At 37.5% G+C, this 19,013-nt stretch overlaps 1 protein-coding gene across 8 annotated transcripts in view; it reads left to right on the forward strand.

Moving 5' to 3' along the window:
* Positions 1-19,013, forward strand: part of pum (pumilio) — a 228,671-nt gene that overhangs the window by 100,217 nt on the left and 109,441 nt on the right. For 3 of the 8 annotated variants that reach the window (XM_064696704.1, XM_064696713.1, XM_064696723.1), the window contains exon 1: positions 10,942-11,097. The exons of the other annotated variants lie outside the window; for them this stretch is intronic. In XM_064696704.1, the coding sequence (XP_064552774.1) occupies positions 10,957-11,097 (141 nt within the window). In that variant the 5' untranslated portion in view covers positions 10,942-10,956. Of the gene's footprint in view, positions 1-10,941; positions 11,098-19,013 lie in introns of those variants that run through there. 8 annotated transcript variants of the gene reach the window in all.

A 19,013-nucleotide genomic window follows, 5' to 3' on the forward strand; every position in this document is an offset into this window, starting at 1 on the left:
ACATTTTCTAATAATGTTTCAGCGTCACGTATTAATGCGTTTGTTTGTATCTTCATTTTACCCGCTGGCATTTTAATGTATTTATTTTTTTCTCTCTCTCGCTCTCCGTGAATACCCCCTTCTCTATGGTATAGGGTTTTTCTCGCTCTCTGGGGAAGTTTGTCATGTTTGTGCATGCGACACACTCGCCGGGTTAATAATGAAGTACGCTTACGTGTAAACTCTATTCTAATATGTATGCTAAAAGCTTTGGGCGGGCACCCTACTTCTCTATATTCCACTTTCCAAAAAAGTCGCAACCCTTTTTTTGTTTTTTAGTTTTCTATTTGGGGTTTTACAAGGTGTTAGGGGCGCTGTGTATTTGGGTTATATCAGTGAAGCAGTTAAAATTAATTATTGCTTAAGCATTGGGGAGTCTTACAACACTGTTTTTGCTGGTTCTCTAAATGCAGTGCAAATATTAAGCTAATGGCGTATGACTTGGGTGTACACAGTTTGGAAATTAGTTTTTTAATGGAGTAAAAAGCGGGAGTTAATGATCGCCAGCTACTGACGTCTTTGTGTGGTGTGAGAGTTTTCTCTTAATTTTTCTGCTTCTTGTCTTTTCCTGCGTGCTTTCTACCTCTTTTTCCCTAAATTTAACTCTTTTCTTAATTACTATCTCTGTAGTTACTTGCTTATGAGCTTTTGCTCTCTTCTTTGTATCTCATTCGTAAATGTTTTGAAGGCTCAAATTTAATTTATATTGCGTCTTCTTCCTATCCTTCGCTCTCTCTCTTTCTCTCTCTCTCTCGCTCTCTGCCTCTCTCCTACTGCATTATGAGTTTTCGCTTCTCTCTTCGTTTCCCATTTTAAACGAATCGTAAAATCTTTGCTTTTCTCATATTCCTTTTTTTTTCGCTCTGAGAGCATTCAAGCTTCCTAGAATAGATAGCCTTGCTTTTCATCGTTTCTCTCATTGTGCTGTGTTCGTAAACGTTTTGCTCGAAGTGAATGCTCAATATTAAAAAGGCTATAAATCGTAATGGGAGTATTCACCATGTTTACTGGTTTTTTAAACACCATCAAGCTCATCGAGTCCATATGCTCAATTATCCCAGATGCTCTGCATATGCCATTTTTTTTATTGACTCTGCTTCATAGCGCACTTAACTTAAGCATAGCAACTTTTTGCGGCTTGTTGGCTCCCGACTGCTGTGCCAGCCTCTGGCCCGCACTTGTTTAACCATTCATAAAGCGCTACTCTGAACCACTCTGATGACCCACTTCCGCCACCATATGCTGGCCTAAGGAACGAGCAAATAGCATATTTTCGCCCCAAAAAATATCCACTGCCTACTTTTAGGCATCTAAGCACGCAGCAGACGAAGCACTAAGAGAGCGCTCAGCTTACCAATTCTATTAAAATTCTTCTGAAAAGTCACACGCAAGCGGAAAGAGACAGCTGCAGAGAGATGGATATATAGACAGAGGTGGTGGGAGCGGGGGTGTTAGAGAACGGGGCGGGCAGTTAGAGACAACTACATATTAGAAAAGTATTAAATTACTACGCCCATGCAGAGCACACGCCTCTGTTTGCACAATGTCCTTGCAGCAAGCGGCGTGTCCTGTCCTATGCTGTCCAGTGGCTATCCCTTTTCTTTATCTATGTTCGCTTTTTATACCCTATTGAAAATGAGAATAAGGGGTATTGTGTTTATGTGCAAATGTATGTGACAGTCAAGAGCTGGGTCGAGCTAGCTATCATTTCGGAAACTTATTAAGCTAGAGACTTTACATTTAAAATATATACCACACGCTGAACAAGCCCATTATTTTGATATCTCTTCTTATTTTCATATCGATAAATATCGATTTCGTGACATTGTTTTTCAAGAATAACTCGAAGATTATAAAAGTTGTTTACCCCAAACTCGGCATGTGGTACACACATATAGTACACACAGATAAAGAATATTTTACTTTTTGGATGCCGCCTCCGTTCCCGCCCGAGATCGTAGAAAGTCTATGTTTCGAGATATAACTTTGGGCTAACGGATTTACGTACATTTCTATGCCATATTTAAGCCCCTAAAGTATCACAAAGAACGGACAACAAACGCCGAGGGTATCTACTAGCCTGGCACTGCCGCGTGAAGCACTCTTGCTTGTTTTATTTCGTCTTCTTTTTGCGCAGCAGCATGAAAATTATAGGTCCTGTGTCCTTCGGTTTGTCCGTTCGGCAATGTGTGAAGTCATCGCTTTATAATCAAGTTTTCCTTTCAAGTTTCCTTTTCCTATTTACCCCCGCCTTCACCCCACACGCTCACTTGCGCTCATAGTCCATATGCTCGCACAAATTGTCGCCCGACGGCAGGATATGTGACTCGGTGTGTGTATGTGTGTTTATATTTTACTCCTTTTGCCGTTTACTTACTGCTGACTGTCCTGGCTTGTCCTGGCCTGGCCTGGCCTGTTCTGGCCTGGCCTGTCCCTTCCTGTCCTGTCTCCGCTGTGCATCTGCCATGAAAATTAAATTGACCGTAGCTGCTTAAAGTTATTAAAGTCGAAAGGCATCCGCCTCAGTTCTAAGCCCATTCTTTCTATAATAATATTTAGAAAAGGCAAGAGAACATTTTCGAAACCTGATATGCTGGCAACTTGATACCCTGTAAGCATATAATATGACGCTTTAATGGTGAGCCTTATGCAACAAGGCAGACACAGAAAATGGAAATAGTTTCTGAGCTATTTTGTTGCCAATATAATGGAAAAGGCATACAACAAACCGGGATGACAACATAGAGGAATATATTATACATCATTTTAATGGCAAGCTCTAGATAAAAATAATGCATAGATACATACATATACATGAAAAGCTTGCACAGTCTGAATGGGGATCAGCACGCAAGAGTTAGGGAGCCTTCTTTTGGATCGATAGCAAGCTTTGAGATATTTTTTTTATTTGGGGATGACTGTGCTCAAAGTTTGTGTGAAAAGTTAAAAAAAAAACCCTCGTGGCTTAGCGTCGGACCAACTAGAGTGAAAATGGCCGTTCAAACCCCGAAAAAAAATGATAGAAGCTTTGTATCTTTCTGAATTTGGTAAAAATTCAAAAACAATTCCGATACCATTGAATTTTTCACATTTTCAATTTGAGCCAGGTAATGCCGGGGAATATATTTTAGTCACTTGTAACTCTTGAGAAATACTCGATGAGAATATTTTATTTTAGCAACAATTATTATAAAGGCAGGGTATCTCTAGTCGCATACTCTAAAGCACTTGCTGTGGCTTGTTTGATTGGTTGAGTCAGCTAAATATGTGAGATTTGCACAGTTTCAGCCCTTCGCCATTCTGGTGACCAAGAGCACCTCTTGTTCTTTGTGTGGTTTGTGACGGTCCAGTTGACAGCACTCGCATGACGTCAGCAGGTCGCTCGAGATTGTTTGCGGCTAATCAGATTCTAATAAAACACGTACTTGAAGCGAAAAATATAAAAAGATGAATCACTCATAAGGGATTCGATCCATAAAAATCGAAAAAGAAAAGACATATTGTGTTTGTGTTGAGTTTTTTTTAGTCTTTATCCAAGCATATAAAAATCTCTTTCCCACATGTTTAATGTCCCATTTTAAAGAGTTGCCAGCGTTGTCAGTCTTTATCCAAGCATACAATAATCTATTTCCCATGTATTTTAGTAGTATTTATTATTTTTTTATTTCACTTCTTTATTAGCCTCGAAACGTCCTCTTTTTAAGCTATCCATAGACTAAACCCACAATCTACATCGACAGCCTCTTCTTATCGATATTACAAACATCTTGTCGATATGACAATCGTTTTCTTATCTCTAGCTATTTGTTATTGAAATAGATGGCAACACTGTAATAACACAGATAGAGAGCTGCCAATGATGTCTGCCTATCAAAAATAATCTTTATCCCATGTACTATGATTATTCAACTTTTCACCCAAGCATATAACCATGCTATCTGATGCTCCATCTTTTAGAGTTGCCACCAAAGTTGTTGCTTGCAGTTAATATTCATATTCTTTAGATTTCTCTCACATCGCCAGTCTGCCTATCAAAAATAATCTTTATCCCATGTACTATGATTATTCAATTTTTCATCCAAGCATATAACCATGCTATCTGATGCTCCATATCACAGAGTTATAACCAGAGTTGTCGCTTGTTTATATTATATTATTTTTCTCTTTAAATATCTCAAACATAATCTTTATCATCCGTGTCGTCAGCGCCCACAATGTTATTGTTGGCTTTTTTGCGTGTCACTTTCACTTTGCGCCTTTCTGTGGTGTTTACCCGTTTTCATAATGTTCCATTGCATACTTTTTGCGGTAATGTAATTTTCCCGTTTCGCCTTCGCTTGCTGATTAAATCTGCATGCACACAAACACACACACACACACAATCACAGAAATTTTCTTTGTTCTCTGCGCTTTTCTCGTAACATTCTCTGAGCGTTGCGCGCTGGTAATTTCGCCTCGTGTTTACTTTTAATTTGGTTAAATGAGGCATAAGTGAGCAAATTTTTTAAGTGCGTTGTAATTTTTAATGAACTTAAAGAACAGCTGAAAAAAAGTGTAAAGAGCAAAAGATAATATAATGAGCAAGATAATAAGTGAGAGAACAGAAGCTGAGCTTTTTTTTGCTCTAAAATCTGTAACAAATTAAAAGAATTTGTTATATATGAAATTTGTTATTAATAAATATTTTTCATTCTATCTTTGCAGGTACGTTCAATTATTTCCATATTAAACGAAGAATTCTTACTGGGTATGTACTTGGGGGAATATCCCTACAATTATAATAACGAGTACCTCATTGAAAGGGTTTTTCAGGCAACAGAAAAGTCAAGCTGCGACTTTACTTTTCAGTCCAACTATGCGTGACTGTACTTTTTAAATGACTTTTAGCTGTTTTCTCTGTTCTAAATTAAGGCATATTTCGGGGTTTAAAAAGGTTTTAGTAAAACAAAATTAAATTCTGATTCATTATCAAAAAGAAACGGCGTTCAAACAAAGCAACAGCTGCGCTGTTTTTGTGTTGTAGAAATCTTTTGTATACAGTAAAATGCAATTTAACAGTTATTTAACTAATTTAAACTTATTCAAAATCTCTTCAAGCTCCAAACTTGACAAGGTGTGGCAACACTTTTGTTGTTTTCTTTTTGCCTTTGGCAATGCCTTGTTTTATTGATTATTACTTCTTTTTTTTTTAATATTCCCGTCGCGTCGTTTTGTTGACACAATTTTTTGTGTGTCAATTGAAATTGAATGAAAACGACCCACAAAAAAAAGGAGGTTTTTCATTGCGACGCGACTTTTCATTGTCATCTTGTCGCGCTTTTATATATTTATATTTTTTAGTTTTGCTTCTGCTCATTTATTTATCTGTTACGCTTCTGCCTTGTCATTCATTTCATTCATTTGCATTGTTGACACTGATCCGCTGGCTGCCTTCCAGTTGGCAACATTTTTGGCAAATGAATTGTTTTTAGTTTTTTTTTTTCCCCTCCCTTTACGTGCTTTGGCAACCCTGTTAGCAGCCGCGTTGCGGCGTTGCCAGGCTTCAATAAATTGTTAATACCTTTCTGCAGCTAATTTAATTTTTTAAGCTACATTTCACGCGCGTCAAAATGGCCAATTGAATAAAATTGAATTCCAAAATAAATAAATAAATATGCAATTTCGCAATTCACAAGTGAATTTATTTAACTTGCGCATAATTCAATTATAAATTTGTTTTTATTCTCAACGCAAAGCAGATGACTACACATGAAATCAACGGCAACGTTTTGTGAATAATTGAAAAATACATAAAAAACAAAATATGTAAACAAATGGCAGCAAAAGAGAGGAAAGAAAAAATTGCATTCGATTGGGTCTGGCGGGTTTTTTAATTCAAACAGCTGCAAGAAAAAAGGCTGGAAAAAAAGTAAACCTCAAACATTGTGCAAATGTCAATTAAATTTCAACGACAAAAACACAAATAGTCAACGAATATATATGCAAGATCTGGAGAGGTAGTTGTGGAGTGGGGAGGGAGGGGCTGGGGGCATCGCTCAACAATCAAATTCAAATTGATTTTTAATTAATTTTCGTCACATTTTTGTGCCCTCTGATGAAAATGAATGAAAATTTCTGCCAATTGCTGTGTTGGCCTCTCGTACTCCTCATGCAACGAATCCAATTGACTTTCAATCGCTGTGCATTTGTGTGTGTGTGAGTGGGTGTAACTGGGGTGGTGGGGGGGGGGTCGGTCATGGGGTTGCGCTGTCAACTATTGTAAATTCAATTTAGATACGTGATGGATGTACGAGAAGTCGACGAAAAAAAGAAACAAAATAGAAATGGAAGACAACATGTGAATTGTTTTAGCTTGTGGCACAGTTCAGCGGAGTGGCAACTCTGGTGCAGAGGGGCATGACAAGGTGGAAAGCAACAAGCGATACATATGTATGTATATATGTGCAATAAATAACTGATAAATTATACTCTCAAATTGGGTTTGAATAAACGAAAGATTTATGTCATATGTGTGTTTATATGTAATATGTTATTTGTGAAGTGAAAAAATTAAGTTGACAGTTTCACCGTGAATACTGGAAAGAAGTGAAAGTGATTTAAAATGTATAGAATTAATGTAACTAAATGGAATATTAATAGCATTTGAAGAGCCTAAATAATATTTTAGTAAGAAATAATTGATCAATTTCGCTGTAATTACGAGAAATTAGTGTATAAAGGGTATACAGGTATTATAGTCAAAGTTGGAAGAGTTAAAATCACAATATTTGAACATAGTTTAAGAATTATTTTCGATAAAAAGGGAGTTCATTTGGCAATCAATTCTCTACCAAGAAGCTAAACATGCATACTACACTTCATATAAAGATTGATAAGCTATCGAACTTTTGCACGACAAACGTGTAGTTGAAGCAGGGTAAAGCAAAAGTCTACAAAGCCGAAGCTCAACAATTGTAAGCAATTCCCAGTCCAATGTGTTATACATATAACGGGTTAAAAAATAGTTTGATGCAACGTGTATGACAGCATCATTCAAGCGCCTGACAGCCCTGTGCCAGTTCTTCATACACACACACACACACACATTGGCTCACACTTGAAACTTCATTGCCTCATGTCTGGTTGGACACTCCACACAGCTGTTTTGCAAATGGGAATTGAAATTGCAAAAAGGAGAAAAAAAAAACAGAAAAAAGGCAGATAAGTTGCATGAATACCGCATGCTGCACTTATCGTTATCGATCAAACATATAGCTCATTGACAGTACCGCAAAATAAAAATTGATGGCACAGTGGTGCAAAATAAATGAGCTGGCGACAAAGTCGCGCACTAATTTTAAATTAATTTAACCAGCGCTGCGGCTAATTGCAGGGCCTAAAAGAAGAGGATAGGAGGGGCGGGGGGTATAAGCTGTCGCTGCATGTAAAGAGCGCCACTAACGAGCGAGCGGCTCTGCGGCAGCGAGATTAACATCTTGACTTGATCGTTACAAGCAGTCTCCCTCTCTCGCTCCCGCTGCCTGTCTCTGTCTTGCTCATGCGCCGAGTCAAACTTGTTGTGCAGTTAGGCAGGTCGTGGCCGGCACTGAAAAATTTTAGGCCAAGCACACATATTCACGCACGCACACACTTGCACACGCTCGCGAACAGCGTGCTGCTCGTCGCGCGCGGTGAACGAACTCAAAGCTGTTTGACGGGAACACAATCGCATGGCCTAAGTACGAGCAGCGCGTTAGAGCGAGATGGGCTGCGGTTAGCTCTTGCTCCAACCTCTAAGCTTGACTTGCAGCTTTTTTGAATGTCATTGTCGAGGTGAGCTGAGAGAGCGGCCGCAGCAGCAGCAGCAGTGGTAGCAGCGACGCTTGCGCTCTCTTTTTCTTATGCTTAGCCGCGCTGTCTTAGTTTGCATAAGTTTCAGTTGTTGTTTTTTCTTGTTGTTGGCTCTTGCTTTTGTGCTAATTTCTCATGTGATTGGCGTGCATTGAACTTGTGCGCTAAAAACGAAACACAGAAACACACACACAGGCACCCATGCGTACATAGCAACACGTGTAGAGCAGCAGCATTAATTACTGATGCAATGTTGCTGCAACATGTTTATGGCAACTTGTTGAACAGCGCGCGCGACTCTTCCGCTGTTACCGTTAGAAGTTAGTGAACTCTTCCTACTCTCTTCCTCTCATGGGCTTGTAATGCATTCCTGATTATGTTCGTGCTGTCGTTGTTGTTGTAGCCGATGATTTTCCATCATTTTCTTGGCTATGCGCGCACAGACAATTTACCAGCTTATGAGATTGCACTTCAATTTCATGTTCTCGTGCATGAAATCGCAGTTGTTGTGGTTGTTGTTTTTATTATCTGCCTTCTCTTGACACTACTCTGATATGTGTAGCCCAGGTGGAGTCCAGGCCTAATATGTAATTTAATGCCTTGTTGTTTCTTTTTTGGTGCCTTATATGATTTTTGTCTTGCTTCTCGTCCGTTTCGCGCTCTGGTTTTAGTTTCAGTTCTCATTTTTGTATTTTTTATTTTATTTTATTTCTTTTTGCCCGCCTAGTTCTCGACTTAATTTGTTTAGTCACACTTTGTTGCCAGAAGTCAACAAACTCCACATGGGTTCAACGTTACCTAATAATAATCATAATCTACCTAGCAGACGGACAGCTTGAGGTTTTTTTTCTTGTATGCTAGTGTTCGTTTTTGTTTTATTTCATTTATTATTATCATCATTAAAATTCTTCGAAGGCGTGCGCGGACTTGTCATCTAGTTTCGTATAATTAATGAGCTTTCCAAATAAGAATCAGGTGGAAGAAATGTTATATTGCTTGACTGTTATAAATGAAGAAATATATGTAGTTCGAATATAAACAGTTATCGAATATTATTTAATTAAATTAGGCTAATTTTTTTAAATATTGAAAAAGAATAGCTTTAGAAATTTAAATGATTGAAAGCAATGAAAGAACCTACAGATTTTCAAAGAAGCTTAAAGAATTATTAATTAAGCTATGTAAGTATTCAAGTAAAGATTCTCATTTCCATTTCTATCTGATTGAAGAATCAAGCTGTTCAGCACTTACATATGTTCCAGCTAGGTTTCATTTATATTTCCTTTCTTCTTCAGTTGCCTATTCTCTCTCACCCCAATCTTTAGGCAACCTGTTAACGTTTAGCAACATTTGGCGGAAGCAGCCACAAACAATGCGCTTTGCAGCATAACAAATGCAAGCACACACACACGCGCACGCACACACACACACACACACACACGCACACACGCAAGCATTCACTCATGCCTATTGTATGCCCAAAAAGTGGAGATATTCTACAAAAGATAACTGCGCTTTTTCTTTACACACAACTGGCAATGCCTTTCGTACTGACCAATATAAGAGTATAAGAGTACACATTGCGCGCAACAGTTTTCTCTCGCTCTCTCACTCTCTCACACTTGCTGTTTTTGATTTTGTTTTTTGGGGTGCGCTCGGCTTTACCGCCTCACAGAACGTCAACAACAAGTGTTTGTCGGCTGCGCTGAGCAAACTCTACACAAGTTGGCCGCGCTCTCGCTTGCTCTTCTACACAGCAGCACAGTAGAGCAAAACTATGCGAATTTTTGTTTTATAGCTAAACTGTGGGATCATTTTGTTATTTGTTTCTTTTATGCATATTTTGTGTACTTCTCTTAAAAATTGTTTAGGTTGCATTTAAATTTTTACATAAAAATGATTGAACTTACCATGCACTGTGCCCACTGTGCCAGATTGGCCGTTTCGCTTGCGCTGCATTTCGTGCGGCGACGAACTCTCCTCTACGCTCATTCGCTCGTATGCTTTGCGCTGTCGTTTCTGCGGCTCGGCGCAAATCGTACGCAGACGGGAAAATCAGTTCGCGATGGAACTTTGAACACTGCGGTTCGTTCTGCCGTTTCCGTTTCGTACTCGTCTACTCGCATATCCGTTAAACGTAAACGTTTTGTCGTGTGAAGCAGATCAAATACACATTTCCCGTGTTATTATTATAATTATAACAAATTATTATAAATTATTATTATTACTATTGTGCAAAGTGTGCAGAAAAATTTTCATGTGTTTTGAAAGTGCAATAATATTAACAAATAGATTGTTGCAATATTGTACCAAAAAAAAAAACACCAATTTTAGTGCCTATTAAAAAATAAATAAAAAATAATTTAAAGCAAGCAAATCTTAAAGAAATATTAGAGATATTCCCACATTTATTGCTGTCTTCTGTGGTGCGTGTCATTTAATTGATTTCAAGGATTCCAACATCATGAACATCAACGTGTGAGGATTAAAGTTGCAGCTTATATATATAAGTGTATATGCATATATATATCTGTACATTGAGTCGGGCAGCATCTCGTCTCATATATCGCTCTTGCGGCCAGCGAGGCACGTCTGACGAATGCGGCTTAAAATTTAATTGAAACGCGACCCAAAACCCAAAAACAACAACAAAAATATACGAAATTTCAATTTCGGCAAAATAAAAAAGCAAAAACAAAAAAAAAAAAACAACTGAATCAACAGTTTTCGACCAATACATATACACATTTATAATGTTTAATACATTACAATAAAAACTCACAAAACAGAAATCAGAAACCAAAGTTCCAACTTTTTCTTGAAACTCAGCTCAAAATTGATAACAAAGCGGTTTTTTTTATAGCTCTGAAAGAAAAAAATATACATATTTAAATATAATATCAGAAAATATATAATATATATATACATATATATATATAATATATTGGCTTTAGCGCTTATCGACAGCCCGGATAAATTTCAACGGAAAGCGTGTGTGTGCGTGCTTCTAAGTGTGTGTGGTTGTGTGTGCCAAAAACAACAACAACAACAACAAAAATAATCGGCACCACAAGCGATTACAACAAAATGGTGGTTTTAGAAACTGCCAGCGCCCTTCTGGGCGGGCCCTACGCCCAGGGTGCCCCCGCCCTGAAAATGGTGCAGAAACGTTACATTGGATTACATCAATGGCTGGGACCAATACGCAAGGAGCTAAAGGAGCATATTGTAAGTGTCCAAAAACCCCCCAAAAGAAGCATATCTTAATACTGTTTTGACCTTTTAAATTAAATCTTACAAATATTATTAAAACAAACGTGTTCTGAAACCCAATCCAAGCCAAATCTATGTATATTAAAAATTATTAATAAAATTATTTAAAACTAGAACACTAGAGAAGAGAAGAGACGAGAAGAGAGTAAAAGGAAGAAAAACTAGAACTTTTTGAAAGTCTAGAATATAGAATAGAATAGAATAGAATAGAATAGAATAGAATAGAATAGATAGAAAAAATATAACTTTGTTAAAATCCAGAAAATAGAATAGAATAAAATATATTAAAATATATATAATAGTATAGAATAGAATAAAATGGAAGAGAGGAGAAAAATTGTAACTTTTTAATAAAATTTGGAATAGGATAGAGAAAAATTAAAACTTGGTAAATATCCAGAAATCTTTTCCCACCTGATGCCTTGCGTCATAATTCCTTTTTTTCAAAAACTTTTTGCTTTAAAATGTTCTATTTTTAAACAGTTAGGGATTTAAAGAATTTTTAATCTTTTTTTAATTAAAAAAAAACAAAAAGAGGACAAAAAAAAAATCATTAATAAAAAATTTATATTATTTTTCATTTCAAATAATATTTCGCAAAATTACAATAAACTCTTCAATGGAAGGTTTCGACTACTGTACTATAAAGTATGACATAGTATTGTATTACATTATAATACTTAAATGTATTATTTTCCATTCTCTACTTTATCTTCCCCTATTCCCTATTGCCCTTTTCCGTCTAAAATTCGCGATAAGCAACTCGTGAGCGTATTCCCTTTGACTGTGTCACAGAATTCCCTATAAAATAAATCACTTGGTCTGAATAATTTCAAATAGCTGAGCTCTTTGTGCAATGGCGAATTCTTAAGTTTTTCGAGTTTGAAGCCTTGAATATGTTTGTTGCGATATTTAACAGGTTTTTCTTTGTTTATTCTTAACACTTGTTGAACTGTAAACTGAAATATTTTTAAGTATAGTATTTAGTATAATATGCAGGGTAATTATTCAATTTTCTTATACGCATGTTCGAAAGCATCCAAATTCTCAAAATGCACTTTCTTTGCGTTACGTTAAATTCATAAACAAATTGAATTTTATTGCAATTTTGTTAGCTGAATTTTAGCTTTGAACAAAACGGAATTTCTAGTCAGATACTATTTCGAATTCGAAAAATATTTATGTTTTTATAACGCAAACTTTAATAAAAACTTAAAGCCCATGAAAGGCTTTGAAAGCTTCTTGAACTTTATTGCCTCTTACTGTGTATTTTCTATATGTCTTAAAACAAGTTATATTTGCCTTTTTTTATATATGAGACAGTATTTAATTTACTCTCAGTATTTTCTAAAATATCTCTAGGAATTGTATTTCTTCTTCTAATTTTCCATTAAAAGTTCTTCTTTTATTTCCATTTATATTTCGATTTCTATTTGACGATCTTCCTTCGATATGAAGTAATTCCTTCCTGTTGGAAATTCCTTTTTTTTTTTGCCAAACGCATATTTCTAATTATTTCCGTTCATTGTTGTTTTTGTTATTAGTTTTTCCTTTTTTTACACACACGCCCCCCACCTCCCCTCCTCCGACCAAGCTTCACAATTTTGTTGTCCATTTCAATTTCGTTTTCAAACATTTTCACATTGATTGCGTGTGCTTTTCTTTTTGTGTCCCTCTCTGCTTGTTGTTAGTTTGCATTGATTGATTGACAATTTGATTGATTATCTGCAAAAATCCCTTTTATACAACGTATATATATACATATATACTTATATATACTATCAGATCTGGCCAAGCTGTAATTGTTGCCCAGCTTTTTTGATTATAAACAACAACAACAAAAACAAAACTCGATTTCCAATTGGAAGCATTTTATCGCTGACCAACTGGTTGGCTAGTTGCCTGATTTCGCTAGACTATTTCGCGTGGTATTCACGAGTAGATTCCCCCCAATCTCGGGCCCAAGACTAATGAGCATCCATTATTCATCTCGGGTTGGGATGCAACCAGAAACAGCCAAAGCTGAAGCCGTAGCTGAAGCTGATGCCGATGCCTGCCCAGCGAGCGGCTGGCTCTATTAGAAGAGTTGCGTTTTTTTCTAGCCAGAAAGAGGTGCAAGCAGGGATTACGAGTGGATAAGGGGCTGGTGGGGGAGGTGTGGGGTGCAGGTAGGATAAGAGGTAGATATAGGTAGGGGGAGTACCTTTGGGGATGTGGCGGCGGCCTAATTAATGTGTGTGCAGTAAATTTATGACCAGAGGCTTAAGCAGCTTATGAATTATGCTTTTAAGGGGGGCAGTGGCAGGAGGGGAGGGTGGCTTTATGTCAGAGGGGGGCGGTGTGTGTGCACAGTTTCCAATTGAGTGATTTATGCGCTTGAAAAATGCATGCAAAATGCGGCTGAGGCTGAGGCATAAAGCAACAGCTAGCAGAAAGAGACGGCAAAGAGAGACAGGTAGGGAGAAAGAGAGAGAGGGAGAGAGAAAGAGAGAGAGGGAGAGAGAAAAGAGAGAGAGAGAGAAGGCACACATATGCACAGTTCATTAAGCTGCAACAAAGCCAAAAGCATTAATGGACTCTGAATTTGCAGCGGAGGTGGAGAGAGAGAGAGAGAGAGAGATATTAAGAAAGAGAGATATTGAGAAAGAGAGAGATAGAGAGTAAGAATGAGAGACAGTGAGAATTTGATATTGAAAGATTGCGTCATGATAAACTGGGATGCGATTTAAATTTGCTAACTAAGTGGTAACAAATTGTTAATGGTGTGCGTGTGTGTGTGTGTGTGAGTGTGTGTATGTGTGTGTGTCTGTGTGTGTGTGTGTGTTTTCAGAGAGTATATTATGCTGTAAATGTAAGCAGAACTAAGCGCTTAACAGAAATATAACCTACACTGAGCGAAAAAACGTCATCTAAAAGTAAGTATAAGTATGTTTCATATTCTGTTTCTATAACAAATATGCTTCGATTGAGTACAAATTTTGCTTCATTTTATTACAAAAGTAAGCTAGACTTGGCTTGAATTAAGTGCAACAATACTTATTACAAGAATTTGTGTGCTTGCCTTAGCTAGTACAAATTGTCTGCGATTAAGCTATCTTATTGGGCATTGGTGCTTTGTCAAATAGGCAATTGGTATTCAACTTAAACCATTTTGAGCTTTACTTGATTTGTTTGTATTTTGACTGCAATTGAGTATGTGTTGTTGATTCTTTTCGCTCAGTGTAACAATTGCCCTGCAGCCATATTTCCCCTTCAACAATTGCAGCTGCATTACGTACACGTTATGTGTGCGCTAACTGCTGCTCGGGTTGCACACACACACAACAGACACACAGCACACACATACACATATACACTCACACATACACTCACTCACACACACACTGGGAATTGTCACAGCCGGAGAATTGTGACCTGACATCGATGCGACTCGATGCTGCGGGAAATGCCATTGTCAAATCGTGGTATCGCTTTTCATATGGTTGTTGTTGTTGTTGTTGTTGTTGATTCTGGCCCAATGAGAGCAGTTGATAGCTGTAAATATATGTTGAATACGTGGACTAATCTGTAATATGAAGCCCTGAGTAGACGGAGCAACTCCTCAGAAAACTATATTAAATTGATAGCAGATATGTGGGAAGAGTATGAAAAATGATTTCAAAGAATTCATTTATTGAGAAGGATTTAATCAATTTCCACAGCAAAAGAAGCTAATAAAACATGAAAAACTTGCTATGGATTAAAAAAATGTATTCTTCAGAGAAAGCTAGAAATATTGTCCTTGAAAAAAAAAAATCAGAAATATTGCTTAAATGACTATGTGAATGTTGAGCTTTAAATTCATAGATAGTTCTTACTATTTCTTTTAGTATTCAGTTATAATATACTTAATATATACCTGATATATACATTATGAATTTAAATGCCTTCAGATATTACTAACTTCGTTAAGCGCTAAACTTGGGAATAAAAAGTAAAATAAATGCAAGTCTTTAACATAAATCTATTTATTCGATACAAGTATTCACAAAAAAGTAATTCAAAAGGGAAACTGAAAATTTTGAATGTTTTCCCTATATGAATCTACGCGAATCTTTAGTTGAGCTACTTCAACTTTTTCTCATATAATAAGTTCTCGCGTAAAAATTAATTTCTGCTTCATACACATTCAATTTCTTTGAAATCAGCAATTATATTTTGCTCTTAAGTAAAACACATTTATTCCAAAAATGTCCAATCATAGCCATATGTTTTCTCTCGTCCATTTCTCCACGCATTTACAAGTTGATCAACTTTCCAAGTTGATTATTGCCTTAAACTTCAATAGGAAAGAAAAACTCTAAATACTATTTGCCATACCTCTGTCCATTTTTAGCGATAGCTCGTGCTTTCTCTTTCTAAATCTATCTCTTTCTCTGTTTAGTTGACCTGTTTTCCAAAAGACCACAAAATGCCGAGCGACAGCTGTCACTAGACAGCGCCTCCCGCTCCCTGCCCCCTTTGAATGACTCGTCGACTGACTGACTGACTGACTGAGCGCCTGGCTGTCCAACCAGTTGTACAACTGGCCAAACTTGACAAACTTTACACAAGTTAAACACTGAAAAGCGCTTCAGGCTACTTGTGAGAGGCTTTTCAAAATAATAATAAGAAATGTGTGTGTAGCAAAAAAAAAAAAAAAAGGAAAATAAGAAAATCTAGGAAAATCGCAAAAGCAAAATCTGACTAAAACCAGCCACGATTTTTGCTTAAGTTGAGATTCTCTCAGCCTCCTTCTCCCCCCCCCTTACCCTCAGCTCGCGCTAGTCTTTGCCTCTTTCTAAATGTCGTTGAGAAATTTGTTGTTGTTGTTGCTTGTGTTGTCTCTTTGGGCCCCCCGCTTCACCGCAACCCTCGCTGTTTGTGTGGTCCTCACTTGGTTTTTGCGCTGCTCTTTTCGCCTACGAAGTCCTTGCCACCTTTCCTGCCCCTTCGGCACCCTCTGCTGCCCCATTAACATGTTGCACAAATTGTCTCATGGACGCTCGAGGCCTCTCTACAGTTTGTCAGACTTGGCCGACCCGCGCCCGCCTCGCAAGTAGCCGGCTCGCCTTCTTGTTTCTGCTCCACTGGCGCAACTCGAGTGGCTCCTCTTGGGCCTGGACGGATTCGCTTTATGCAACTGCAACTGCAAATTGGAGGTAGGTTGTCTCCTCTGCCTCATCTTCTTCTTGGGCTTTGGGCTTTGGGCTTTTGACTCCCACTTTTTGCTATGCATCGCTGCAGTCGCATTGTTTTTGCTAGTTGTGTTGTCTTCTTGAATGGCCTGAGTCTGTCTACCATCAATTAAACCACGCAACTTTCTATGAAATTAGCGCAACTCATGATCATGAGTTCAAACACAAAATATATGGCGCAGCGTCTTCCAACGAGGCCAAAGACAAAGTCAAAAGTACTGTGTGTGCACTTCTTAGGTGTTGACCTTTTGAATGAGATGACCTTCACCACAGGGAGAAATAGAGACGAAGCGAGTGCATTATGTTTTATGTTATGAAAATCTGATATATGAGAATATTGTGCTTAGAGTAGATATTTAATCCATTTACTTTTCTTTTCGCGAGTATTTTTTGTTCAATATGCATTCGTCAAGAACGAAGAGCGATTGTTTTCTTTGTACGACGTTCGTAAACGTTTTACTGCCAGCTAAGAGGCTATTTACTTTACTTGCTTTTACCTCTTTTGTGCGGCATTCGTAAACTTTTCGCTCTTATACGAGCGCTTGGTTTTGCAATTCTGTTTTGTGCGGAATTCGCAAACTTGTTACTGCCTGCTCAGAGACATTATACTTTGTATGCTTTCGCAGTGTCTGGCCTTATCTCTTGCTTTCACCATTCTTCTCTGTGCGGCATTCGTAAACTGTTGATATTTATAACCGTATAACAATATGGGTATTTCCTAGCATTTTAATTATGTCCGACTATTCAATACGTGTTCTTCTTCGTTTAGTTCATTTGCTATTTCCAAAACTAATATCAATTAAGTGTGCACTGAAGTGCGACCCGAACAGCTGTGTATCTTTATCTGGGAATCTATGTATCTCTAGCTTTGTATCTTTTTGCATGAACCTAACAACCGACTGCATTTTGTTGAGATTTCTGCTGCGCTGTGTGTTTGTCTTTCCGCTTATGTTGCATTTTATATTTTTTTTTTTAAATTTATTTTTCTTGTTTGCTGATTCTTTTTTCCATATGCGTTCGCATTGGCATTCGCATTCGTGTGGGGTTTTCGCGCAGCTGTGAGTTTTTCCTGCGCTTTTCATAAATTAAAAGTTAATAAAAGCCGCAGGTAGCTCTAATTTATTTTTAATATTTATTTTTATGTTCGCCGCCGCGCGCTGCGTGCAAAATTGCAGAATTTTGCTGTTAAGGAGAGGGGTTTGCGAGGGGACTTAAGACGGTCTCTTTTTTTTGCCCCTCTTCATTTCTATTCATTTTAATACGGGAGAGAATATATTTTGCTGCTGCTGTTGGATGCGGTGAAAATTGCTGCAAATTAGGTGGCACAACATGCTTGCGCGCGTGTGTGTGTGTGTGTGTGTGTGTGTGGAAAATGTGATTTCTTTCCTCGTTGCTTTAACGAGTTCATGCTTAGCTGAATGTGCAGCTATGTTTTGGCATGGGATTGGCCAAAGAATGCCAGAGTTACAGCGAATTACTCGCAGATTTTCCTACATTTTGTTGTTGTCTTGAGTTCAGTTTTTGGTCAGGTGAAAACTGGAGCACAGCTGAGTGAAAAGTTTCTTTAAGGAGTAGTTGTGCGAGGAAATGTAAGGCAACAGTTTGACAAGCTGAGATATCAAGCGAAATGAAGAAAAAGAATAAATTGCGGAAGCTGTTTCTGGCATTTTGTTTATGAATTTAAGTTAAAGTTGGGTAGACACTGAATAAGTAATATCGAATGTTTTATCATTTTAAGCCACTTTAATCAACAAATAAATAGAGTTAATAAGAGTTAGTCTTGAGGGATCGCTGATCAACGTACAGCCGTAACACCTGAAAAACAGTCATATTTACATATATAAGTTGAAAGGTGTTTCGCCGAATGCGACCTTCGAATGGGGGAAAATTGTGGTCAAAATTAAAAAAAATAAAAGCCGAACAAGTGCTTCGCAAACGTGTATGGTTCAGGTGTCTAAGCGTTGGTCTAACAAGGAGAGAAGTCGCCGGTTAAAATTCAAATTTTTAATTTTTTTCATAATGGTTCGCATCTGTCTGTAATTGGCGCGAATTACACAAGCAATTCATCAAGTCTGAAATATATACAAATTTGTTGAAGAGATCTCCATTTGGGCTTACTTTTAGAGCGTACTCCGAAACCTATCGAAGATATCGATTTATTTTCTTACATTGCTTAAATTAGAGGTATGCCTTAAATAGTTTATATAAGCGCAGTGTGGTTGAAGTACAATCGTTTCTCTTCTTAACTCTTATATATATTTATGTACATGCATAGATACTAATAGATAATGAATAAGAGCCCTTTCGATTATTATCGATAAATAAAAGCTCTTTCGATTGTTATCCATAAACATTATCGACTCGAAACACAGCTTCACATTGCACAACCCCTAGATTTGCCCTCCTCTCAGACAGCTTAATTAAAAGCCAATGCACTTTATGCCCCATAAATATATACAGCCAGTTTTTCTTCTTCTCGCTTACCTGGCTATAGCCATAAACTTCATCAAAGTTGGTTGAATCCAATTAAATGCACTTGCCAAATGCATTTTACTGCAGACAAAGAAAATTTTAAGTTCTTCGCACACACACACACCTGGCCCGTAATTATGTCCAAGTCTTGGGAGTCTGGAGTCTGGACCTTGGCTATTTCTT

This window comes from Drosophila montana, unplaced genomic scaffold (genome assembly GCF_035044405.1).
Source record: "Drosophila montana isolate Dmon_TW-CO22-7 unplaced genomic scaffold, ASM3504440v1 contig_1505_1, whole genome shotgun sequence".
Lineage (NCBI taxonomy): Eukaryota > Metazoa > Arthropoda > Insecta > Diptera > Drosophilidae > Drosophila > Drosophila montana.